Here is a 27,945-nt window from a genome sequence, read left to right on the forward strand (position 1 = left end):
CCATATCTAAATATAAGCTTATTTCTTAGCATTATAAAAACCTTACATAATTACACTAAAACTATTTCATTATAACCCCCATATTGCATAAATAGTAGTAGTAGAAGATAAATTTGGCACTTCAGTGGTCTTTGTTATTTCTAAGTCTGTTTCATATTGAGATTAAACATTGACTTGCTCCCAAAGTAATGCGTGTTTTGAGCTCTTTCCTCAACAGTGTTAACAGGTTGTACCAAGCCTGGCACTGTCTTTGTATCCACGTGTTTGCTATCCCTATTTCTGCTCTTTTGATGAATTACACTTACCAGATGACCAGCGAGGGTCAAGGAACACACCGTGGTGATGGAAGACAGCAAAATTAATCTGGTTCTTCTAGAAATAACATTGGCCTTTCGCCTCATCCCTTAAGTGGATCTTGGAGGTTAAAAATATGACAGACCTCCATGTTCCAACTTCACCACTCATGAGATGACCAATCTCATTTAGAAGTGAAATGATTTTAAATTCATCTAAAATGAGAAACTATTAGGGCCAACTATACAAATATTTTAAGGCTAAAAAGATGAGTCTCGTCAGAAACAACTTTTGGCACTTGAATCTGCATCTCTGCAACCCAAGGAACTTCCAACAATAAAATCTGAAAGGGCTGCTTTTCTCAGAAAGGCTACATAATGAGGGCAGTGGTTGGTGGGGTGGAGAGTGGTCAAACACTGTATTAATGAAATATATTGTCAGTATAAACAGTTCAGCTATACTTTTGCTCCAAGGTAATTTTTAGTGTTATTTTAAAAGATTTTTCAGAGAGTCTTGCTATGCTGTCCTGGCTGGTCGCAAACTAACATCTCAGCCTCCCAAAATGCTGGGATAACAGGCATGAGCCACCACATCTGGCCTAATTGTGATCCTTCCGTTTTACATTTCAACCTATACAAACACTCTCTGTTATTACCGCCTAAATTATCTAAAGCTCTGCTGTCCAATACAGTAGCCACAAGCCACATGTGGCTAACTTTAATTAAAATTACAAATTCAGCTCAATCATCCCAGCCATACTTCACGGGCTCAGTAGCTACATGTGACTAGTAACTACCATATTGGGGAGTGAAAAGGACACATCTATCCTCATATGAAGTGTTACTGGACAGGAGTGATCTGAAGAAAGTGTAACCGTGCTATGTTTATGAGATTCTAAAAACTTTTTTTAAAAGTTGCTTATAAAAAGAGTATCATAGGCTGGGCATGGTAGCTCACGCCTGTAATTCCAACACTTTGGGAGGCCGAGGTGGGCAGATCACTTGAGGTCAGGAGTTCGAGACCAGCCTGGTCAATATGGTGAAACTCTGTTTCTACTAAGAATATAAGAAATTGGCTGAGCATGGTGGCATGCGCCTGTAGTCCCAGCTACTCGGGAGGCTGAGGAACAAGAATTGCTTGAACCCAGGGGGCAGAGGTTACAGTAAGCCAAGATTGTGCCACCACACTCCAGTCTGGGCGACAGAGTGAGACTCTGTATCAAAAAATAAATAAATCTAACACTTCTGGGCTACAGGTTAATGATGATGCGTTCACTGGTGTGAAAAAATGGTATCAACCTTCTGGTTCTTAGACTTTAGACTGAATTTATGAAGTATTTAGGGTTCCATATAAGGCCCAAATAAAACAAACTCAGATAATTTACAGCATTACTATAAAGAATAATGTAAAGATTTGGCATGCATGATAAAAGTAATTTAGCAGTTAAATGATTAAAACAGATCATTTCATCTTTCCACTTAAATCTGAAAATCTTGACATATAGAAGTATTCACAGCTATTTAAAGCTCCTCACAAGACAGGGGCAAAGGCTCTTTAGATATTGCTCTATTTTACTTTGGTGTCTTACCAAGGGTGGGGTGGGGGGAACATTAGGTGGCAGTGTACAGACAAAAAAGTAAATTAAAATAAAAATTGTCTTAGAAATAAACTGCTATGAAACAGACTAAAAAGATAAACTTTTGACTGAACACATGGAAAATGTACTGATATCTGACATATGAGTTGACTAACTGAATACTTTTAGGAAAATCAAGTTCACATTATTTTCAAATTTACTTTGTCAGAACACACAACAGTGATGACAATTATGTAATACGTCTTCCCCATAACTCTTAGATGAAAGGCAGGAAGTGGGAAATAATATATTGCTTGTTGCTGTTTTACTTAGTGGGTAAAAGCAAAACAACCCAATCATAAAATGCACACAGCTGTATCTAAAAGAAAAATGCAAACACAACTTAACCATACTTTATTTGACTGCATCTTATTTAGACAGCTTGCACATTTCAAATCCCATTAAATCTCTCTCCAAAAGGATATGGGACAATAGAAGAAAATTATGCAGCAATATCCAGTCAAACAGCAGTCCAATATTTTGAGATACACGTGATATTTTATAGATACTCAACTCATATCTGACGTCAATATAATTTATGGTTATGTTTTTACAAACCTGAAAGCCCTGTAACATTACAGCACTCATTTTAGTGATGTCATGGTGCACTGAAAAGTAACTCTGATGCACTACCAATTTGATTTTATCTATACTTCTGAAAAGTGATGAACTTCATGATTTTTAGACACCATAATAAATATACACATCCAGTCTTAGACATGTCAGCCAGTACCATAACACAGGGCAAGGTAAAGTTAAAACATGAAAAACAAACTGCTTTACATAGATTTGTCGAGCAAGTGGGAAGGGTAATTTGGGAAAGAGGCAGAAAATATTAAAATTGACTTTTTATTTTTTCGTATTTTGCTGGTTTCAACTTCAAAAACTACTGTCTGGTTTCTGATCTGTGGACTTTGCTAAAGTAGTTTCATCCCAATGTACAGGAAATTATAATCAGCCCACACATCAAAAATGATAGTATACCCGTTAGCTTCTTCAATACTAACATATATAGCTTCATGGTAGCATGTATAAAAATGTTCAGCAGTACCAACTGCCAAACCAGTGTCAGTGGATAGTACAGTCAGTCCTAAAGAGGCAGCACCCCATTAAAAGAAAGTTGCACCTGTTTTGCTCAGTTTTAGCCAAGTGAACCCATGCTATCAATTTCAAATAGAATTATTTTAAGCTTATTTAAGAAAAATAACAGCCTATTATCAAAAAGTAAATTATTGTTTGAGGCTACTTCAACCTGAATGGAGTCTTTCAGTGTTGGTGTTGGGTTTTCATGCTAGAGGTTAAAATTTTAATCTACTTAAGTAAAAAAATTTTTTGCATACCCAATTAAAGACATAAGGCATACACTGACATTTAACATACACCAAACAATATGGCAACCATCTGACTTTTTAGTCACACAGTTAACGTCATGTTTACAAACACTCAATCAGTTCAGTTAATTCGGCAATTTCGGAGGAAAAGGTCAGTATGATGGTTTCATTGACAATCTGGCAAAAACACTAAAATGGTTGAACCAATGACCTACCATCTATCTACTTTACAACCATCCCCATTAGTGATTCAAGCAAATATATGTTCATCAACCATTATGCATCAACCAGCAAGTCAAATATAAAGGAGTGAAATAAAATTTGATGACATAAATATGTTTTAGTTCAATTTCCTTCATATTAAATAACAAAAGCATCACTATGGTTGGTATTCTTCTAAATGCTAGTGCCTAAACGAAGTTTAACCAAAAACATACTGAAAAGCTGAGTACTGTGTGGTTACCACATTTTTATTATAACCAGTATCCTGCCCATTAAACTTTCACGAGCAATATAAAATGGAAAACGTTGTCTTTAAAAATAAAGAACTATAAGTAATTCCACCAGCAGAAAGTTTTTATTTTCAAATATAAATTGTGTATATTTTTAAAGTATTTGTTACTATGTTCACCTTCAAAACACTATACTGAGCAAAGAGCAGCTTTCCTTTTAAAAAAAAAAAAAAAAAAAAAAAAAGCAACAAACTTTCCTGAAAAGGGGCCTTTACCAACTGTTAATGGAGGTAGGGTTTTTTAAAATACAGTAATTAGAGCCACAAAATATATTCCAAACCAAATACTAGAGCAGAAGTAGATTATATTCAAATGAAAACAACAACAGATTCCTACAGTTTTCACAGAGAATGAATCTTTTTTCTTATGGGTACCTAGGTTTTCCAGTTAAATAAATTATCTATCACAGGTTTACTGACTCAATTGAAAGCAATTAACTTTAAAATTTGTTACATTGCATTGACTGGCCAAAACACAATGTAACTAATAAACATGGTGGCGGTTAAGAAAACCCACAGAACTCATTCCAAAAAAGATCTTCATTTCCCCCTTTTGTTTTTCTGGCAGAAGAAAAGCAAAGCTCCCCTAAGAATTTGCTCATACAAGTGAAAATAAAATAAAGCAGCTTAAAATGGATACAATGCACCTTGAAATTTATTTCCAAGACCAAGAACCTAAAGGGGAAGCATTTTAAGAAATGAAAGCAATGTGAATCCAAATCAAGTGGGAAAAACAAATTCAGCTACTTTGTAAAAGCTGTTCTTCACAGCGTAGCAGTAATTTTGATTAAATAAAATCATATCAATTTACACTAATTTTCTATTCTTTTCCAAAACTTCCCTTACTCTCAAAAGAAAAAGTGCATCTAAAACCCAGCAATTCCCGGCTCCATCAACTTTTCTTATCTTTTTTGGGCCATTTATCAATTTTCCAAGTAGATTCAACTTGTTACTGTAAGGAAAAAGGGACTTCTAAAGTAAACCATTCTGTTATTCACCTGAAAAAAGTATCCAAATTATAAAAATCTGAAATAATTTATTATCAAATTTAGAATTTAAATAAAAACAAAAGTTTGCTTGCAAAGGCCTTAAAGAAAAGGAAAAGATAGCATGCATTCAAAAACTAGAGATGAAGACAAATATACTCATCTACACAGGCACCGGCAGACAAAATTTAATTGTTACCTTTACTCATTGTAAGACATACCCCACCCTACATTTTTTTCATTCACTAATCACTGAGGTACCAATATTCAAGAATGGAAAATTTAATATTGAAAAAATTAAACCTAAAACTGAAGCGTCTTCTCCCTCACCCCCTTCAGAAAACTAGGGCAGGTTTTGTGTGAAATGTTAGTATACTTAGAGGCTTTTACAATCCACATTGGCTTTTTTAAGGAACAAAAATTATGTTCCACTTACTGGTTCTGTGAAAAAATGATCACTGTGTAAATAACATTGTCAGCAGACTTTGCAAATGAACACATAAATCTTGGCTATCAACTGGCACATCTTGTTGGTACCAAAAGAACTCCTGAAGTTTAAAACAATCTTTTAATTCAGAACAAATGCGCCATGCCAAAGTGCAACAAATATTGTGCGACACTCAATGAGACACTGACAGATAAGAGCTGCATGGAAATTACTAAATCCACCTGCAAAGCAATTCTGTACAAATTGCATTGCATGCAAAGGTCGATTCTGTGTGGTTGAAAGTTGTTTCTCGATGTCAGTTTCTCAACGCAGCCACAGTTTAAGTCGCAGTGCATCAACTCCATTTAAATAGTATCTGAACAGCCTCTTATCTCGAACAAAACCAAGATTTTCATAAAGTTTCAAAGCAGACTTATTTGTTATTTCGGTTTCCAAAACAACCTTCAAAGAAATGAGAAAAAAACTAAGTTATAATTACATAATTTGAAAAATCACTTACCAAGTAAACAATTTTTCAAAAATCATGTTATTTTAAAAATTGATAGTGAAAACAATAAATAATATACAGAAATAACTCAAAAATAGTCATCAAAATTGTAATATTGTATTTGGGTCAAGGGCTTGGAGGACCACTGGAGATGTATCTTCTGTTATACTGATTTTTGTGATGTTTGAAATTTTTAGCAATGAGAGTATGTTTTATACTAAAACAAAGATTAATTATTTCCCTGTGGGGAAAGGTAAAATGACTAAGGATGAAAATAAAATCAACAATCAAAAGTACTGGTTTATTTCCTTAAAATAATAAGCCATATTATTAAAAAGAGCTATTCAGATTGACTTCCAACTTCCATATTTTCATTAATGTGTCATTTATCCTGGCAATAACTACAACATTTGTCTGGAGTCTAGACCAGAGTCTGCAAACTATAGACTCTGGGCCAAATGCGCCTGCTGTCTGTTCTGTAAATAGAAGTTTTAGTCAAACAGCCATGTTTATTTGTTTACATGATGTCTGTGGTGGCTTTCTCAATACAAGGGCAGAGCTGAGCAGTTGCCACAAAGACCTATGGTCCACAAAGCCTAAAATAATTACTAATGGGCCTTTTACTAACAGTGTTTGCTGAATCCGGACAAGAGGTATTCAAAATGTTAGAGTGTGTCATAATCACCTGAAGGGCCTGTTAAAATAGATTGCTAAGCCCCACCCCCAGAGTTTATGAGTAGGTTTGCAGTAGGACACAAAAATCTGCATTTTTAACATTTTTAAATTGCCAGATGATGATGTTGCTGCTGGTCAAGGGACATTTGAGAACCACTGGTCTAGACAGTACCTCAACTTATATCCAAAATTGAATTCATAATCTGCTCTTCCTCCACAATTCTATATCTCAGTAAACAGGATCACCATCCCACCACATCAATGCCTCAAACCTGAAACCCAAGAGTCATTTTTGAACCTCATTCCTCTCCAACCACCTATATGCATCCAAGCACTGATTTTGTCAATTCTCCCTGTTAAATCTCTAAGTAGTCCTCTTCTTTCTATGCTCGATACACCACAGTGCAAGCCGCCATCAACTCTCACTATAATTACAAGAGCCTCCTAACTCAAGAGGTCTCCCATTCTCTATAAATAGAGTTAGGCTGATGCTCTTGTTAATTCTCTACTTAAAACTGTTTATTGATTCCCTCTTGTCCTCAAGAGAAAGTCCACAATCTAAAAACAATACCAACAGACATAAAAAGTCCATCAATATACTGGCCTCAGCTTTGCTTTAGGTCTCTCTCTTCTTGCTTTCCATGCTCAGCACTGAATTTTCAGTTTCTGGGACCCACCATGATCTCTCCCACCTTAGACCATTCAAATAAACTGTTCTCTCTCTGGAAGCATGCTCTTCCTATCCTCCTCTCTTTTGGCCCTACCTTGTCACTTCCAGATTGGGGACAGTGCCCCTTTCCTTTTATATCACCCAGCAGCATTCTGCACTGTTCCTATGACACATTCTTATTCAACATTTGATGAGTGGTATGTCATCTCTCCTAGCTGGTAAGCCCAACAACAGCAGGGACCAATGCTAAATCTAAACCTTTAAAGGATCTAAAATGAAGTAATTAGTTCAGGATGAAGAAAATAAATATGCTAAGAAAACCTAAAATAAAAGTTGTACAGGAAATAAACTGGTTTAAGATAAGTAAACGTCAATTTCTCTCTGCACTTAAAAAAACACAATTTGGCCAGGTGCGGTGGCTCATGTCTATAATCCCAGCACTTTGGGAGGCCAAGGCGGATCACTTGAGCCCAGAAGTTTGAGACCAGTCTACGCAACGTGGTGAAAACCCATCTCTACAAAAACTTTAAGAGTTAGCCAGGTTTGGTGGTGTGTGCTTATAGTCTCAGCTACTTAGGGGGGCAGAGGTGGGAGGATCACTTGAGCCCAAGGGGTTGATGCTGCAGTGAGCTGTGAGTGCACCACTGCACTCTAGCCTGGGCGACAAAGCTAGACTTTCAAAAAACAAATTAAAATACTCACCTATACACACACACACAATTAAATTTCTAGTAACGTATGTCATACTAGAGTCTGTAACACCTCAGTCTGGTCAATACAAGTTTTTAGTTTTTAACAATTCTCTTGGGTAATTCCTGCAATTCTGTTATTAGGTCCAGCACCTAATTATAGCTAAAACGTTAAATCAAAGCAATTTTTTTTTTTATTTTATTTTATTTTTTTTTATTTATTTTTTTTTATGTATCCCCGGAGGGGGTGCATCGTTCCTGGAGGTACTGCAATACCAGGTCGATGCGTGGAGTGGACGGAGCAAGCTCCTATTCCATCTCCCTGCTCCAAAAATCCATTTAATATATTGTCCTCGGATAGAGGACGTATCAGATATTAAACAATTTAATTTGAGAAACACTAAAGTCGCAACAACTCAAAACTTGGAATTGATTTCAAATAAAAAGTGACAATTTTAAAATATGACAGCTAATATTTATTGGAGCTGTACTATGTGCAATGTAAAGCATTCTACATGTATTATGTAGCTTTATTTTCACAATAACCCTATGAAATTGATGTGGTTATCCATTTTACAGATGAATAAAACTCAAGGCCACCAATAGAGCAAGGACAGAACAGGGTCCAATTATGAACTAAAGTTTCATAGTAGCTACCCTACTGTACCTCCCCCGATTATTTCCCAAAGTAAAGCAAAGCAGTGACCAGGAAATCTAACCTACTTAACATGAAAGGGATTCTAAGTCCACCATCATTAATATTCAGCAATCTAAAATATTCCAAACACATCTGAGGCTACCACCACTACGCAAATACACACTTGAGATGTGGTTAAGAACTGAGTTCAAGTTTGTTGGCATCCTAATAGATTAATGAAATGAGGCTCAATTACATAGAGAAAAAATTACACCGAGGTCTCACTCAGTTAAAATGTAAAGATTCTCCTGGCATACTCATATTTTCTAAACAAAGTGATTCTTTCTTTAGAAAATTATTTGACACAACAGAAAAATGCCAGGATAAAGTAACTAATTTTTAATTCTCAAATTCTTATAAACATATTAAAAGAATATCTGGATTTATATTAGAAATTCACCATAAAACGAGGTTATTTTGGTCCTAAAGAAACTTGACAGAGTTGAATTCTACTTAACAGCAAAAAAAAATTACAGTGAAATTCCACTGATCCTCTTTGCAACAGCAACAGACCATTATCAGGATAAGCCAAACCATTACAAAACATTACTGTTTAAGATAGTATTTTTTAATACTGTAGGCTGGAAGCTCCTGGAGGGCAGGCTTGTTCATTGCTAGAAGTTTAGCACTACCACACTGTCTGGGACCTAGAAGCCCTTCCACTGCTATTTGCTGAATAAACAACAAACAGTACTGCTCTTCACAACATCTCTTTAAGATCAGAATTAACATCATGTTGCAGAGACAAAGAGAAAGACCAGAAAAAGTTAAACAGCCTGCCTACAGTCATACAACTGGCAAGTGACAGAAGATAAATACGGAAACCAGGCTTCTCATACTCAGTTATTAGGCCAAACTACTCACCCAAAATCCTTGCAGTTTAGCTAACCCCACTGTATTCTGTTCTTTACCTTGCAGCCTCTATCACATAGCAAAATATTTCCAGTGAAACTAAAGATGTTTTATATATATACACATATATATAATTAGAAAATACTTAATAAACGTAATAAATATAGTTAATTAAAAAGCTAAAAAGTAATCTTTCATATCATGGGGGAAAAAGAATGACTGTACCTTTTCTAAGTTGGACTTTTCTAACTTAGAAAAGTATAAGTTATTTCAAAAAATAACTTAGATCTCCTTGTGGCTCCTAATAATCTAATTTAGTCATTAGTGCTAATGTGATCTATTTTATTCTTTTAATTGTACAAATACAGTCAGCTACCAGATTATCTGTCTAAAAATTACCAAAATGTCTTTTGCATTACCTTTATATTGCTAGAAATAAATAGCATTAGGTAGGTCAAGCAAATCAGGTTGTAGGTAAAGTCATGGGTTTGAATAGCAGATTGTAAACAGTCCGCAACAAGTTATATAGCATGCTATTTACAGAAGAAACTGTCTAGTAAAAATAAAAAATGTATGCAACAAAAAAAGAAAGAAAACACCAAATTGGATGTGTGATACTGTTTGGCTGTGTCTCCACCCAAATCTCATCCTGAATTCCCATGTGCTGTGGGAAGGACCCGGTGGGATGTAACTGAATCATGGGGGCAAATCGTTCCCGTGCTGTTCTCATGAGTGAATTAAGTCGCACGAGATCTGATAGTATTAAAAAGAGGAATTCCCCTGTACAAGCTCTTTTCTCTTTGCCTGCCACCATCCACGTAAGATGTCACTTGTTCCTCCCTTGCCTTCTGCCAGGATTGTGAGGCTTCCCCAGCCATGTGGAATTGTAAATCCAATGTGGTATTCTTTCTTTTGTAAACTGTCCAGTCTCAGGTATGTCTTTATCAGCAAGGTGAAAACAGACTAATACAACGTGCTACAAGGGTAGGTAGTGAACTTTCTTCTTCTGTTTCTCAAGTTTTCTGTAATGTTCATTATGGTTTTTCAATGGAAAAAATGTCTTTAATGTAAATAAGCAAAAATTAAATGACATGATTTTCAACTGAAAATATTTCAAGATACTATAAATTTAAATTCCATTAAGAAATCCTAATTCCACTGTATTCTGATCAGCTATCTCTGGCTATTCACATCACAGTAATCGACCTAAAACTCTTTTTTTTTTTTTTCCTTTTTGGTGAGATGGAGTCTTGCTCTGTCCCCCAGGCTGGAGCACAGCGGCACGATCTCAGCTCACTACAACCTCTGCCTCCTGGGTTCAAGCGATTCTCCTGCCTCAGCCTCCCCAGTAGCTGGGATTATAGGCACACACCACCACACCTGGCTAATTTTTGTATCTTTTTAGTAGGAACAGAGTTTCACCATATTGGTCAGGCTGGTTTCGAACTCCTGACCTCGTGATCCACCCACCTTGGCCTCCCAAAGTGCTGGGATTACAGGCATGAGCCATTGCGCCCAGCCTAAAACTCTCAAAACAAACAAACAAACAAAAACAAAAAAAAACTTGAAGTTTTCAGAGATTAAGATTTTTTTTTTTTTTGAGATGGAGTCTTGCTCTGTCGCCCAGGCTGGAGTGCAGTGGCCGGATCCTAGCTCACTGCAAGCTCCGCCTCCCGGGTTCACGCCATTCTCCCGCCTCAGCCTCCGGAGCAGCTGGGACTACAGGCGCCCGCCACCTCGCCCGGCTAGTTTTTTTTTTGTATTTTTAGTAGAGACGGGGTTTCACCGTGTTAGCCAGGATGGTCTCGATCTCCTGACCTCGTGATCCACCCGTCTCGGCCTCCCAAAGTGCTGGGATTACAGGCTTGAGCCACCGCGCCCGGCCAAGAGATTAAGATTTTAAGGATATCAATGGCATAAACATCGAGGCACTATTCATCATACTGATACTGATCAATCACCTGCCCAAATTCTAATTTACTTCAGGAAAAAAAGTCCATAAATGTAAATGGCCACCAAGTAGGTTGATTTTAGGTACACAGATCCTACTTTAAAATCTACATCATAGAAAACTCATTCATTCTATATGTATTTATCTTATTCTTTCTTCTATTGTGAAACATGAACCTAAGGCACTTGTCCTAGCTGCTACACATCTGGCAGCCAGAGCATGTGGGGGTGTAAATAAATTTAAGCCAGATCAGCACACTGGTAATGTATTTCTTACTCATGAAGTAACAAATCCACTTGTTTCCTCTTTTGATACTATAATTATTTGTGTCAGCTCCAAATACATAAAAATGAAAAAAATTTTTAGCTATACTGTTTTAACATATACCTAATTCTGATATGAAAAGTTGGGAAAATCACAGTAAGACAAAATGAAAACATCAACTAGACCAGGAACAGTGCAGCATTATTTGGAGAAAAACATTATCTACCTTTCAATTCTGTGATTACTAATAACTCTGGCTGAATACTCTGAGCTTAAAATGACTAGTAACAACAAAGAACAATATAAACATGACTCAAGGTCACAAATTCTGTAGACAGAATAGAAAGTGAAAATTGTTTGATGTGCACAGTAAGCTTTCACAGAGATTTCCAAATGTATCTTTTTTTTTTTTTGCCACGGAGCACGGTAAGGTTTCACGGAGATTTCCAAATGTATCTCTTTATGAGACAAAGTCTCACTCTGTCTCCCAGGCTGGAGAGCAGCAGTGGTGGCGGTGCAATCTTGGCTCACTGCAACCTCCGCCTCTAGGGTTCAAGTGATTCTCCTGCCTCAGCCTCCTGAGTAGCTGGGACTACAGGTGTGTGCCACCACGCCCAGCGAATTTTTGTATTTTTAGTAGAGATGGGGTTTCACCATGTTGGCCAGGCTGATCTCAAACTCCTGACCTCAACTGATCCGCCAGCCTTGGGCCTCCCAAAGTGCTGGGATTACAGGCATGAGCCACAGTGCCTGGTCAAATGTACCTCTATTAAAAGGTTCACAGATTTTAAAATCTTTATCTTTGTAAGAATTTTAAAAATAGCAGAATAACCTAAGTAGTAGAAAATCTAATTTAAAACCCTTGTCAAATGTCTTTCATAGATTTGCAGATAATTTGTCAAAATTTCTAAACCCTTTAAAAGAAAGGAAGGTTGGTCTAAATTAATGAAAGTGAAAGCACATGTTTATTTGCATTTTCATTAATCACTGTATTTTTGGAGATTTATCATTTCAAAGGCATTTTAACAACTTGGAAACCCTGAAGATGCCTTTTAAAAAAAAAATGCAGCCAGGCGCGGTGGCTCAAGCCTGTAATCCCAGCACTTCGGGAGGCCGAGACGGGCGGATCACGAGGTCAGGAGATCGAGACCATCCTGGCTAACATGGTGAAACCCCATCTCTACTAAAAAATACAAGGCCGGGCGCGGTGGCTCAAGCCTGTAATCCCAGCACTTTGGGAGGCCGAGACGGGAGGATCACGAGGTCAGGAGTTCGAGACCATCCTGGCTAACACGGTGAAACCCCGTCTCTACTAAAAAATACAAAAAAAGCTAGCCGGGTGAGGTGGCTGGCGCCTGTAGTCCCAGCTACTCGGGAGGCTGAGGCAGGAGAATGGCGTAAACCCGGGAGGCGGAGCTTGCCGTGAGCTGAGATCCGGCCACTGCACTCCAGCCTGGGCGACAGAGCGAGACTCCGTCTCAAAAAAAAAAAAAAAAAAAAAATACAAAAAACTAGCCGGCGAGGTGGCGGGCACCTGTAGTCCCAGCTACTCGGGAGGCTAAGGCAGGAGAATGGCGTGAACCCGGGAGGCGGAGCTTGCAGTGAGCCGAGATCCGGCCACTGCACTCCAGCCCAGGCGACAGAGCGAGACTCCGTATCAAAAAAAAAAAAAATTGTCGGCCGGGCGCGGTGGCTCAAGCCTGTAATCCCAGCACTTTGGGAGGCCGAGACGGGCGGATCACGAGGTCAGGAGATCCAGACCATCCTGGCTAACACGGTGAAACCCCGTCTCTACTAAAAAATACAGAAAACTAGCCGGGCGAGGTGGCGGGCGCCTGTAGTCCCAGCTACTCGGGAGGCTGAGGCAGGAGAATGGCGTGAACCCAGGAGGCGGAGCTTGCAGTGAGCTGAGATCCGGCCACTGCACTCCAGCCTGGGCGACAGAGCAAGACTCCGTCTCAAAAAAAAAAAAAAAATTGGCCGGGCGCGGTGGCTCAAGCCTGTAATCCCAGCACTTTGGGAGGCCGAGACGGACGGATCACGAGGTCAGGAGATCGAGACCATCCTGGCTAACACGGTGAAACCCCGTCTCTACTAAAAAAAAAAAAATACAAAAAATTAGCCGGGCGAGATGGCGGGCGCCTGTAGTCCCAGATACTCGGGAGGCTGAGGCGAGAGAATGGCGTAAACCCGGGAGGCGGAGCTTGCAGTGAGCTGAGATCCGGCCACTGCACTCCAGCCTGGGCGACAGAGCAAGACTCGGTCTCAACAAAAAAAAAAAAAAAAAAAAAATTGCTACTATGAACAAAAATAAGACAATTGGTGTTTTTAGAAAGCTTACAGAAAGTTCAGAGAGAAAAACAAGTTAACAGCAATACAAGTCAAAATTTAAAAGTGCTTAAACAAGAGAGAGAGGGGTACAAACATCATGCTGGAAGCACAGAACTAATAATTCAAAAAAATATTTATGAAGCAGTTACTCTATCACAAATGTCACACTAAGCACCAAGAATATCGCAACAAACAACAGAAGGTATCTCTGTCCTACACTGTGCTAAGGCACTGAACAAGTGAAATTAAGTGCAATAAATATTACAAAAAGAGTAACAAAAATAAGAGAAAAGTGCAATGGATTCTGTCCAGAACGATCAAGAAAAACTTAAAGGAGTTGTTGGTATTTGAATTGGGTCTTAAAGACTAAAGTATTTTAACAAGGAAAGGAAAACCAGATAGCTACCAGATCTTATAGAGTAAACAAGAGTTCATATGGCAAATTATTCGATGTGAATAATCTTGGACGCAGATAAGCAAAATTTTTATACCAAGAAAAAGTTATCTAATCAAGAGACAGAGGTATTCACAAACTGCAAAAACCATCCATTTAAAATTATACAAAAGGAAAAAGTTCACAAAGTTATCCCTGATGTCAGCCTAAAGATTAAGTAATATTCATTGTTGCAAAAGAAAAAATGAATGAATCAGCATTAGCTTTTTAGGCTGGAAATGCATACCATTAAAATGTATCATTAATTTAGAATTTAACCTTGAGACCAAAACAACACAAATGTTCATATCATTCCTGAGAACTTCCAATGAAAAGCCAACACTAGGCCGGGCACGGTGGCTCAAGCCTGTAATCCCAGCACTTTGGGAGGCCGAGATGGGCGGATCACAAGGTCAGGAGATCGAGACCATCCTGGCTAACAGGGGGAAACCCCGTCTCTACTGAAAAATACAAAAAACTAGCCAGGCGAGGTGGCGGGCGCCTATAGTCCCAGCTACTCCGGAGACTGAGGCAGGAGAATGGCGTAAACCCGGGAGGCAGAGCTTGCAGTGAGCCGAGATCCGGCCACTGCACTCCAGCCTGGGCGACAGAGTGAGATTCCTTCTCAAAAAAAAAAAAAAAAAAAAGAAAAGAAAAGCCAACACTATCCAAACCTTTGATCAGTTAAAGAAAAGCACACAGCCTGCCTCAAAGGAGTGACTTAGGATAGCGAGTAGGATAACTCAGAAAAAGTTTCATCATAGGAACATAATACTCTCTGCTCTTAACACCCCTGTTCACTGGATCTCTCTACTCTGTGGAAGATCAAAACATAATCTATTATCCCAAAGATCTCTCCAAGCTGTTAAGCAACTTTTGTGAAACCTGACTTTTCTCGATGAGCTGACAAGCAGTGTGGCTATGGTCCAAACATGGACCTATACTCATGAACATATCCGATCCAATTCTCTCCTCAAAATTTCAGTTACCAGTCATGTAAAACTTTGGCTACTGCATTTTAATATTAAAAGCTGTGAACAATGTGAGATCCTTTGACATCTGTGAATTATTTCTTTGGAGTAAAATTAGATATTTTTAAATCCCAGGATGACTTCACTGTGCCACCCATTATGTCTGTAGGCCTTCTCATATAACCACCACTTAGAGTGGATCCGTCAGAATAGAGCCTAGTGTGAACAAGAAGCCTGAGAATGCTCAGCAGCAAATCTCTGTATTCTAACACGGAAATGTATTCATGAGATGTTGTTAAAAGAAAAAAGCAATTATTATTGCTAATAATTACTGAATAAGAATTACTTCATTTGTATTTTTAAAAACTATATATTTGCATATATGTGTGTTTAAAAAATGAGAGAACGCATTTCAAACAGTTAACAGTAGCAAGAGGCCAGGAGCAGCGGCTCATGCCTATAATCACACTTTGAGAGGCTGAGGTGGAAGGATCACTTGAGGCCAGGAGCTGGAGTGGTCTCCAGCTGGATAACATAGCAAGACTCCCATCTCTACAAAACAAAAACAAAAACAACAACAAAAAAACAGTAGCTATCAATGGAAAGATGGATAAAGATTTGAAAAGCATGAGAATGGCAGAAGGAACTTTGTTAAAAACACATGCACACATATCATATATGCTGTGTATAAATTTTGTACCAAAAAATCCACTTCTTTTAAGTCACTAAAACAAATTATTAAGGTCAATATTTTGAAAAAAGTTACCCAATTTCACATATTTTGAGAATTCTCTAAGGCATATCTGACCTCTAATAATAAAAATTGCTACTTCTATTACTCATAAAAGTACTAGTACAACTTTGCTCCTCCTCAGTCACCACTGCTATATTAAAGACATCTATACTTCTCTAGTTTATACTTGTTCCCTTCCACACTGTACAACAGTAAATGTTAACATTCCCAATCATCACCAATATTTATCAAGCACCCACTATATGCAGAAACACAGTGCAGTAGGATACAAAGAAATTATGTCTGCCATCAGACCTTACAAACAAGCTAAAGAGAGAAAATGCTCTTACGTTAATGCACAGATAGCGCTACTCTTAAAAAGTGGTTGTCTTCCCCCTAGCAACACTGTCATTATTTAATTCTGAAAAGATTATTTTCAAGTGTGAAGTGTCCTCCATATAGACTGATAGTTTTCCCACTGTTAGAAACTAAGGCCAATATGTAAGCAAATTATAACAGAGTCTATAATAAGAGCTACCTTAAAAAACTGATGATAAAGCCTCTGAATACCAAAATTGTGTACTGAAAATGTCTAAGATTCCACCCACTCATTTTGAAGAAATTTTAGCTCCATTTTAAAATTTGTTCTAGGTCAAAAATTCATGTGTTTTAAAATGGAATATAATTTTCCCCACAAGCTGCATTTGTGTAGTAAAACTGCAATGAAATCTGCAATAAATTACAAAATATTTATAAAAAATACCCAGTAAGAATAATGCCCAGAAAACAAGTATTAAACATTTTTAAAGACTTACCTCATCACAGTCTCCCTCAACCATGGCATATATAGCTTTCTTAACCAAGTTAGTACCTAGAATATAGATCTGAGTATTAATGAAGGTAAAATGTATTTCTTAAAGATAACCTAAATTATAGTATTCATAAGCACAGAAATGTCAAATGCTAGTTTCTATCTCGAATCCAGATACACAGATTATCTCAAACTAAGTGGGAAAAATTTTAGCTATAAGCTAAGAGAAGCCAATAGAACCTATACATTAACAGTACGTTTCCTCTTGAAAGACCTATCTCCCAACATACTCCTTTTTCTCAGACATAATTATTTGCCGCAAGCAGGAGTTTGTTCTATTGTGTTTGAAAGTAGGAGGAAAGGGAAAGAGAAAAAGACAAGATATGGTATGGCCAGAACACCCCAGGAACTCCCCGTGAGTTGGCCAGAACTTACTGCATAACCCGAGCTGATCTCACCAAAGATCTTCCAAACTCCCCTGGACACAAGGCACATGACAACCTCATCAGAACTGCTGTTACCCACAGTAGGTTCCTATAAACTATAGTGAGCATGATGAAGTCTGGTACTCCCAATGATGTCAGTGGTGTGTCTGTAAATGTCTAGCAAAATGTATCCTAGTTTAGGGTCAATTATAACTGGTATATTAAAAGGGAAAAAATTTGCCAAATCTGATTTTAAGAGAAGACAGACAAATTTTATTTAAAAACTCTTAGGCTGGGCGCGGTGGCACATGCCTATAATCCCAGCACTTTGAGAAGCCAAGGCAGGCAGATCACTTGAGGCCAAGAGTTCAAGACCAGCCTGGCCAACATGGTGAAACCCCGTCTCTATCAAAAATACAAAAAACTAGCCAGGCATGGTGGCTCACGCCTATAATCCCAGCACTCTGGAGGCTGAGGTCATGGCAAAACCCCGTCTCTATTAAAAATACAAAACACTGGCTGGGTGCGGTGGCTCAGCCTATAATCCCAGCACTTTGAGAAGCCCAGGTGGGCGGATCACTGGAGGTCAGAAGTTCAAGACCAGCCTGGCCAACATGATGAAATCCAGTCTCTACTAAAAAATAAAAAATTAGCCAGGCATGGTGGCGGGTGCCCATAATCCCAGCTACTCCGGAGGCGGAGGCAGGAAAATCACCTGAATACAGGAGGCGGAGGTTGCAGTGAGCCGAGATAGAGCCACTGCACTCCAACCTGGGCGACAGAGTGAGACTCTATCTCAAAAAAGACAAAAAAATACAAAATACAAAAAACTAGCCCGGGTGTGGTGGTGTGTGCCTATAGTTTCAGGTGCTTGGGAGGCTGAGGCACAAGAATTGCTTGAATCTGGGGGGCAGAGGTTGCAGTGAGCCGGGATCAAGCCACTGCACTCCAGCCTGGGCGACAGAGCAAGACTCTGTCTCAAAAAATAGTAAAACTGAATTAAAAACTCTTAATTTTCAAAGCATGCATACAAGTATGCGTACATTTTATGGCCCAAAGAAAGTATGTCTAAAGGCCAGGATGCAACCCTAAACCCACTGGTTTCTGCCCTCCAAACTAGTCAAACAATTGGCTATAATTTATCATGAGTCCTTATCACTGTTTTTTAATGCATCAAAGGCTCAAACTTACTCCATAAAACAAGCCCAATTCATTAAAAATCTTAGTGGAAAGCTGTAACACTGTAATAAAGTTGGCTAAACCTAACATATTAAGTAAACCTATTTATAGTTACTTCTCATGATATCTAGGACTATGTGAGAGTCGTAGGTTGGACAATAATACTTAATAATTTTTAAGCCGGGCGCGGTGGCTCAAGCCTGTAATCCCAGCACTTTGGGAGGCCGAGACGGACGGATCACGAGGTCAGGAGATCGAGACCATCCTGGCTAACACGGTGAAACCCCGTCTCTACCAAAAAATACAAAAAACTAGCCAGACGAGGTGGCGGGTGCCTGTAGTCCCAGCTACTCGGGAGGCTGAGGCTGGAGAATGGCGTAAACCCGGGAAGCGGAGCTTGCAGTGAGCTGAGATCTGGCCACTGCACTCCAGCCCGGGCAACAAAGCGAGACTCCGTCTCAAAAAAAAAAAAAGTTTTTAAAAAACGTAAGTGACAAAACTGCTAATGATTAAATACTCGTATAGATATTAAACTTTTTTTATGAATACTCGCTAAAGCACATCACAAAATCTGACATGCTTAGACAAATGCTTGTCTACCCAATCCTCCATTGTGAACACAGAGCTACTAGGTCCTAGAGACTAGAAGAGTGGTTTTTTGAAACAGAATCTTGCTCTGTCACCCAGGCTAGAGTGCAGTGGCACACTCACTGCAACCTCCACCTCCTGGGTTCAAGCAATTCTCCTGCCTCAGCCTCCTGAGTAGCTGGGATTACAGGTACCCACCACCGCGCCCGGCTAATTTTTGTATTTTTAGTAGAGACAGGGTTTTGCCATCTTGCCCAGGCTGGTCTTGAACTCCTGACCTAGTGATCCAACTGCCTTGGCCTTCCAAAGTGCTGGGATTACAAGCCTTAGCCACCGCACCCGGAGGCCTATTGAGTTTTATGGTGTTATTTAAATGACAAAAGTTATCTAACCCGGCAATAGAAGAGTGGTGCTTAATCAGGCTTACATCACAGTCACCCATGGAAGCTTCAGCCCCACCTCTGACAAGACAAACAAGAGTCTCAGGGTGAGGGGTCTAAATATGTGTTTTTAAACCACCCTACATGATTTTAAGGATCATTATAAATCATGAGTGTAAGATTAACTAAACATGTCAGGAAAAGTACACCCAACAAAAAATTAAGTTTGGGAATTATAAGAAACAATCAATTCTCATCTCCTGATCTTTTCTGAACTGCAATATACGGTTCATGACTAACACCAGTAATGGTAACAATTTTTCCATAATGTTGGTTTGATTGAGGTCCAGTTAACCCAAATACAGACAAGTGCTTGAAGGCTGGGATGAAGGACCATCATAACGTAATTATAAATTGCAGTATTTCTTATGTTACTTAGTATAATGCAATGCATTTTGAATGTGATTAAAAAAAATCTGGAGGTAAAAACTGATGATCGACTACTTGTTAAAAACTGTCAAAACATTAATAAAGAAAAAATTCATTTTAAGAACTTTTTAAAAATACCATTTTGAAATTAAAAATTAAAAACCGCCTTAATTTTCTTCCCTTAGTTTTTTCATTTCTACATACTTACATTTAAGTCTTTCATTTCAAAACACAAAAATGAAAATAGCTTATCTTAGGCATTCTATGAAATAATATTTTTCTTACCAATGCCATTTCTCCTGTATTTGGAATCCACGGCTAACATGGCTATATAACCTCTGCGGAACATCTTTTTGTGCATATCCAACTTGCAAACGATGGCACCTACACACTCCTCCCCTACCATGGCCTTAAAAATAAACAAACAGTTATGAAGAACACATTGCCATCAGGTACTGCACAATGATCCAGAGAAAACAACAACCAACCATTGGTAGGCATTTTTGACGGGGGAAGAGATAACAGGAACTCTTACAAGAGAGCAGTCACAGAAGTTTCAGAAATCTAAATCCCCTAACTCCTTTAAATGTTCTAGTGTTAAAATTTCTCAATATTCTTTAGAACATGAATTATTTATGCCTACTATTAAAGCCTAGGGAAAAAAGACCAGATTTCCAAAAGGTAAACATTCAAGTACTTTATAAGATTACGTATGAGGTGCTTATAATCACAATTATTTGCAACAAAGACCTACCTAAGTTTCTGGAAGGGGAAATATGCAAAAACAAATTATTAGGACATAAAATATTGTAAAACTTACCCATCAGCAGAATATAATTTTAAATAGTTAAATTTAGTAATAATGGCCAGGCGCAGTGGCTCACACCTATAAATCTAGCACTTTGGGAGACCGGGGCAGGCAGATTGCTTGAGCTCAGGGGTTTGAGATCAGCCTGGGCAACATGGCAAAACCCTGACTCCACTAAAAATACAAAAATTAGCTGGGTGTGGTGGCATGTACCTGTACCTGCTACTTGGAAAGCTGAGACAGAATGGCTTGAGCTGGGGAAGCAGAGGCTACAGTGAGCTGAGATCATGCCAATGTACTCCAGCCTAGGTGACAGAGTGAGACCCCATCTCAAAAATTTAATGAAGTTTTAGTGAAAGCTGCATATAATACATATTTACACCTGAATAGTAGATTGTGATCAGAAAAAAAAAATTTTAATTTTCAGAAAAAGCACAGTTTATAAGGTATTGATTAGATCATACTTAAGAGGTTTTTGTTAATATATGTAAATATAGCATAGTCTCATTTTTAGGATACTCCTGACAGTGTGGATAACTGTCATAAAGCTCTCAGAACACTTATAGTTCAAAATCAAAGCTTTATGTTAAAAGCTTTAATTTTACAGAAATTTCTATTTTAATAAAAATGTACAGCTTTCCAGAGTATTAAATTCTAATCATCCCCCATTTTCATTAAGATTTCTAGTGTTACCATTAAAAATGTTTTTCAAAAATTCCAATGCTGATAAAAAGTTATAGTAACATGGTATTTCTGGTAAATATAAATAGGGCAATATCTCCAACTGTTTAAATAATGTGTAAGAAATTTGTTTTCCAGAAGAAGCTATTTCAACAAAAGCAGAAATGAGTTTAAAAATTAATAAGTAATGTCCAATTTATAATTAATACATATTTTAAATTTGTGACTTTTTTAGTCTGTCATTCTGTAAATTGATTAAAAAGCCTTTTTTTAACTGTGGAGAAATCTTTTAGGCAAGAAAATTCTAATCCATTTCATGCAAACCTAAACTAGGTCAGAAAAATTCTTTTGAAGGAATATGAAATTCAACAACCCACGCTAATTCATTTCTGGTTTATCACACATTCCAAAACTATTTTGGGTCAATAAACCTCTGAAATGATTATTTCTATTTTTTTCCCTCACAATATATCAATCTTTTAAAAACATTTTTTTTTTTTTTTGAGACGGAGTCTCGCTCTGTTGCCCGGGCTGGAGTGCAGTGGCCAGATCTCAGCTCACTGCAAGCTCCGCCTCCCAGGTTTACGCCATTCTCCTGCCTCAGCCTCCCGAGTAGCTGGGATTACAGACGCCCGCCACCTCGCCCGGCTAGCTTTTTGTATTTTTTAGTAGAGACGGGGTTTCACCGTGTTAGCCAGGATGGTCTCGATCTCCTGACCTCGTGATCCGCCCGTCTCGGCCTCCCAAAGTGCTGGGATTACAGGCTTGAGCCACCGCACCCGGCCTAAAAACATTTTTTAAACAAAGACCTGAAGTATGCACAAAAATTGCCTTGAACAACTCTGAAAGCTTTTCCTGATCTGAAAATAACTCACTTCAAATATGTGTGTATATACAAATACATATAAATACATACACAGACATAAAATTATTACAGACCAAATGGTATATTTAAAAGGGCCAGAAAAAATTTTGGCCTGACCTCGTAAGTCAGGCTCATGTGAAATATTATATCGATTATATAAACCTCAGAACAGCTACACCTTATAAACTATTCAAAAATGAGGAAAAATTAAAACAATACAACTGGACAGTACTTTCAATCTGAACAGGAATTTCAAATAAATCTTTGTCCTTTGAGCATGGAATAAGCAAACAAAATATTGTATTAGTTCATTCTTAAGACCTGATTTCTTCCTAATTTAGAATCTGTAGGAGCAAAAATCAAGCTGTATATATCATCTAAAAAGCCCAATATATCATACACCATAGAGATGATATTAGTAGTGAAGACCAATGCTGTATTTTTTTCCTGATAAACCACTCATGAATATATGGTACATTTACAGGAATCATTAAATTGCTTGTCAATTTTTCCAAATAAAAGCTCTGCACATACATTTGGAATTCATGCTATTAAATGTATTTTTTCAGGGATGGGAACTGAAAAATCCCTGGCAAGATTAAGACTGAACACTACAAGGCCAAAGGGTTGTCAGTCTATAAAACTATGAAAAATATGAAGTGAGAGATTCCCAAATTCTAGAACACTACAAATAGAAAACTGGGGGAAGCCAAAAAGTTAAATTTAGAACAAATAAACGGAAGTACTATGTTACATCGCTGAGCATAAGTTTAAGAACTTCAAAAAGGTACCAACAACTGAAAATGTTACTATGAAAAGAGGTAAAGATAAAATGGTTAAGTACAGAGTAACTGAAAGTGTCTCACATTTGTATTTTTTTTTTTTTTTTTACATCTTTTACAATTAGGAAGAATCATAATAAGCTACCATTTTTGTTACTCAATCAAGTATTGGCAATTTTGTAAGGTTCAACCCCATATATTCCATTGACCCATTACAGGTTATCCACAGAAAAGAGCAACATTTTGGAGGTTTCTAATCTCTTGAGATTGATCTTTGTAAGGGCAACTGTCACTTGGTGGCGATAACTTGCTGACACAATAATCTTCACTGAATGGATCAAGAGTATGTCATTTTTCAGGTTCTTATGTTACCATAATGAGAGGCCAGGAGAACTGGGTTCTAGCTTTACCTGGAGACTTAAACATTTTGAGTCACTTTGGTTCTTTTTTTCAATCAAAAAACAGAACAGAACAAAACCTAAGTTGGGCTGGATTATCTCTAGGATGCCTTTCAGTTCTAAAATGTTATGATTTAAAATAAACATACACATTTACGCATTTGTATTTTTTAAAAAATAGTTCCTATGGGAAACTTAAATTTAAAAGTATGCCAAGATAAAGGTTTCAGTTCTAAATGGCCTGGTTGCTTTTTAACTACTGTTTTATTATTGTTTAATACCTCCTGATTCATAGTGGCACTAGTAAATCTTATAGGTCAACCACTTGTGCATATCGCAATTTCTAGATATTCAGAATTTAATATTTAACAAACGAGCTACTAAAGGCTAACATACACATTAGCTGGTGAATTGGAAGGGTTCTACATAAAATCAAAACTAAAGTTTACTAATATTGTTGACCAGAGTCTAAAATGGCAGACAAGTTGAGAAAGGCTTAGGTAAACATCAGGACTCAAAAGTTGACTGAATATCATATACACAACAATTTCCTGGAATTGACAGAAAAACATCTATTTCAATTTGAAATGTGACTCAATCATCTGCTTCTGTGGGCTAACTTACAACTAAATCTACAATTTTTAGCAATTACAGTGGCATTTGATATGACATTTATAATAGTGCTATAAATCATTTTCTCATATTCACTAACATAGACATGTCTTAGAACTATTCTGATACAATGCTTAGAATACTGAAAGAGCATTTTTCAAGAATATAAAATAGTACCCAGTGTTTAAACAAATGTACTGAAGTTTAAGCAAAGTTAAGACAGAAAATAGAACTACCATTATCTACAATACCCAGGTTACATTTTCAAATTACCACCAAGCTAGATAATCAAAAAGACAGGTAAGTATTGTCAAAATATCTTGCAGGGAATTACTAAGTGAAACTAAGCCAATGCTAAAACACTAAGTAATGGTGGCTTTTCCCTTCACATATTATAAAATACTCCTTAAATGGATGTCATCTAGAAACAATATGCTTATGAGCACCTGATACAAAGCATACACCTGCAGTCAACAGTTAAGTTAAAGGGTTCATAGAGACTGAAATGGGCCAATATTATTGTGAAGAAATTACTGGTACTGCCAATACTATGTAAATTTTAAAAAACTGTCCAAAAGTCTTTCACTTACGTGTAATATTATTGTCAATTATAATTTACACAAGCCAGTGTTACTAGTGTTTGGCCACATCTTCAACCAGTTTCTTAAATTAAAAATAAAATAAAATAGATCAGTAACAATTTCACACTTAAGTTTTCTACATTCCACAAAAGGGTATTTTGTTCAAGTTTCAGGAGTCTTTCAGCCACCAGAAGTGTTAGTAGCGCTTTCTGCAATGGAGTACCAGAAAGCAGGCTGGCTATAACCATTCATTGTCCTGTTGAAGTAAAGGGAAACACCTCCATAATTACTGAAAATGCTTATAAGATTTAATTCTCCAATATGGCCACACCAAGTTTGCTGACATTCATGTTCACCAAAACATGTTTATGCATACACTCTTCCCTGATTATAGTTGTAACTGAGAGACTAAAAGGCCTCTATCCAAATAGAACCATGTTCAAATTAAATTACTGTGAAGTGTTTGAGGATGCGGGCGGGCAATTAAAGACGGTTAAACACGATTATAATCTAATGTAAACAAGACACAAGACCCCCACCCCAGTGAAACAGGCCACCATTTAGGCTTGCTGCAGTTACACTAGCATCACGTTAACCCGAATCATGAAGTCTTACCTTTAAAATAGTTTCATTAAATAACTAGGAATGTGTACACGCACTTGACATCATATAACGTACTATGATAAGCAGCAGGAGATATCCACTGCCACACTCTGGGCCCTCGCTCCCTGCCCCGCACAGTCTGGATCACTGCTGGGTTCACCCTCTTTTTATTCTATCCACTTACCAAGAAGCACAGCTGTGGCCAGTTGTGGATAAAATATCTATAGGTATAAATGGAGTAGGGTTCGGACAGATCTTTGGTGATCAGTCTCATGATATCGGGCATTTGTAGCTCGGATTCATATCGGACATATCGTATCGTCCGATCCTCTCCAGGCTCAACCTCCCTGCCCGAAGGGCTTCTTAAGCTGCAGTCGGCGGTCAGGGACGAAGACAGCAGCCGCACCTGCTCGTCTTCCTCCTCTTCCTCCTGCTCGGTGCCCTCGGCCAGTCCATTGCGGGCCGCCGCGGGATCGCTCGCCGCTGCTGCCTCCGTCGGGCTGGGGACCGCAGTTCTTGCATTATTAGAGAGGGAGTGAGGGGGCCTCTCGCCCGAGTGTACCCCGGCTCCTTTTGTTGCAGTCGCTCTGGGGCCTCCGTCAGGGGTGGCCGTGGTCGCGGCCACCTCGGCTACGCTCAGGACCTTGCTCTTGAGGGAGGCGGCCGCCCGGAGGTGCCGCAGTTCGGGGCTAATCAATCCGTTGAGCTGCTGCTGCTCCTGCGGCGGCTGAGGGCAGCGGAGGCACGGATGCCCCTTGGTCGCCACCGTCGCCGACTCCCCGCCCGCCGGGCTCCTGCCGCCGCCGCCGCCTTCGTGCTCCTCGTCGTCCTCCTCGTCCTCGCTGCAGCAGGCGAGGGCGGCCCCCGCCGGGAAGGGACAGTGGGGCTCGGCCGCCGCCGGGGCCGGAGGTGCTGGTGGTGGGAGGAGGCTGCTAGGCCCAGGCGGTACCTCCGCCATCCTAGAAGCGACACAGACCGAGAGGGGAGGCCATGAAACCCGGCCGAGGAGCGCGGAAAAGAGGGGGCGGCGGGTGGGGGGCGGCCGAGGTGGGGGGAACAAAGGCAGAAACCGTCCCTCACGGAGCTGCCCCCCTAATTCCGCGCCACCGCCCCCCCCCCCGCCCGCTCTTCAGCGCCGCCCAGCTGCTCAACCGGCCACCGTCCCCGTCCGCCCGGGCCCACCCGCCAGCCCTGTCACTCGCGGCCCCTCCCCGTCCCCTCCTCGCGGCTCACCCCGCACGGGTCCCCGCCGCCGCTGCCGCCACTCCTCTTCCTCAGCCACTGCGGCCGCCTCCTTCGCAGCCGCGGCCGCCTCCACAGCCGCCAAGGCTCTCACTCAGCCGCCGTCGCCGTAAAGCGCCTCGGCTGTTACCCCGGGTAAAGTTTCCTGGGCCTGGCTTTACGACACTTCCCTGCCTGCCGGCTGCCCCGGCCAAGAGAGAGGGGCGTGGAGGGAGGTGACCTGTGGAGGGGCGGGGACGAAGGTGTCTCCTGCGGGCTGCGGGGAAGGCCGCGTGGTAGTGGGTGGGGCTGTGGGTCCGGGAAGTTGCAGAGGGCTTTGGAGTCACAGGCTCCCAAACCCTTCTCCACGGTTCTGGGGCGCCTTAACCCGCGGTGCTTGCCACACGGGGCCCGGGAGGGATGGACCAGGCAGGCGCTCCCTGCTTCAAGTCTACCGCGCACTCGGAGCTGTAGCGAATCTCGCCAATTCGGGGCCTGTGGAACCAGCTGTTTACAAGTCACCTAAAAATGCCTTTTTAAAGCTGCACACCGTTTCATGTTTGCCCTGACCAGGGGCAAGGAGGATGGGGGAGGAGCGATTAAAAATGGAGCAAATCAGAGAAGCCGACCGAAAAGGAAAGGAAGCTTTGAGCTGTGAAAATATGGGGATGGCTGTCGAAACGTGGTCGTTTGCAGTGTGAATTAAGTTCAGCTGGCCCTTGCCTCTTAGCGGCAAGGGAGTCAGCCCTCTTCTTCTCCCTCCTTACTCTGCTCCTCGCGCGCAGTAAAATTGGAGGCAAAAGTGACTGACAGGTGTTGGGCAATTGCGAGCACACGTGGGGAAGGGTTAGAGCGAGATGGTGAAAGACTGTGACCGGGGCTAAGAAGCTCAGTCCTAAACTTGTGACACAAATAGGTTAGGAAGAACTCACTGGTAAACAGGTGGCCTGATCCTCCCAAGGGATCTGCCTATTGAGTGCAAAGGGGATAGAACTCGAGCTTGTGACTGGGCTCCTTCTGCTCTAGTCCACAGTTGACTCCCGGCAGGTCTGAACTGAGACAGTGTATGTAACCAGCACACTGAACAAATTCAGTTGTGTTAAAAACCTGATTTATAGAGCTGGTTTGGTGTGCCGCAGATGGACATTTGCTGTATATAATTCTATGACGGAACATGTTTGCAACTTTTTGCAGTAATCTAAACTCTAGTATAAAATAACTATTATGCTCATAGATTCTGTGGCTCTGAAATCCAGACAGAGCACAGCTGGGATGGCTTTTCTCTACTCCATTATGCGTAGGGCTTCAATTGGAAGACTCCAAGGCTGAGGAGTAGAATTATTTGAAAACTTCACTTTCACAGCTGGTGGTTGATGCAGGCTAAAGGCTGGAGGCCTCAGTTTTAGTCCATGTAGACCTCTCCCGGTGGTCTTTTAGCATTGATTGGTTTGGGCTTTGTCACATCCTGGTAGCTGGGTTCCAACGGCAAGTATCGTGCAAGAAAGTCAATCAGAAGCATATTGCCTTTTATGACCTAGCCTTAGAAGTCACGTAGTCTCTAACCAGGTGCGGTGGCTCAAAATCCCGGCATTTTGGGAGGCCGCGGCAGGAGGAACCCTTGAG

General features: G+C 39.8%; 1 protein-coding gene and 1 pseudogene across 1 annotated transcript; both read right to left on the reverse strand.

The window, feature by feature from the left end:
- Positions 1-2,251: 2,251 nt before the first annotated feature.
- On the reverse strand, positions 2,252-26,527 carry NAA30 (N-alpha-acetyltransferase 30, NatC catalytic subunit). The gene is made up of 5 exons (XM_033187924.1): positions 26,335-26,527; positions 25,286-26,060; positions 20,057-20,180; positions 16,775-16,830; positions 2,252-5,647 (listed from the first exon to the last, which is right to left on the reverse strand). Exons 2-5 carry the CDS (start codon positions 26,057-26,059, stop codon positions 5,510-5,512), a joined length of 1,092 nt encoding a protein of 363 aa, XP_033043815.1. The 5' UTR covers position 26,060; positions 26,335-26,527; the 3' UTR covers positions 2,252-5,509.
- LOC117071817 lies at positions 7,970-8,143 on the reverse strand (annotated as a pseudogene).
- Positions 26,528-27,945: the final 1,418 nt, after the last annotated feature.

Source organism: Trachypithecus francoisi, unplaced genomic scaffold, assembly GCF_009764315.1.
Source record: "Trachypithecus francoisi isolate TF-2019V2 unplaced genomic scaffold, Tfra_2.0 Lachesis_group3, whole genome shotgun sequence".
NCBI lineage: Eukaryota > Metazoa > Chordata > Mammalia > Primates > Cercopithecidae > Trachypithecus > Trachypithecus francoisi.

Coding starts and splice junctions, on each gene's coding strand:
- NAA30 (XM_033187924.1), bottom strand. CDS start 26,059: ATGGCGGAGGTACCGCCTGGGCCTAGCAGCCTCCTCCCACCACCAGCA. Junction 16,831..20,056: donor ATACAGGAGAAATGGCATTG/GTAAGAAAAATA, acceptor TCTATATTCTAG/GTACTAACTTGGTTAAGAAA. Junction 5,648..16,774: donor TTGAGGGAGACTGTGATGAG/GTAAGTCTTTAA, acceptor ATTTCTTTGAAG/GTTGTTTTGGAAACCGAAAT.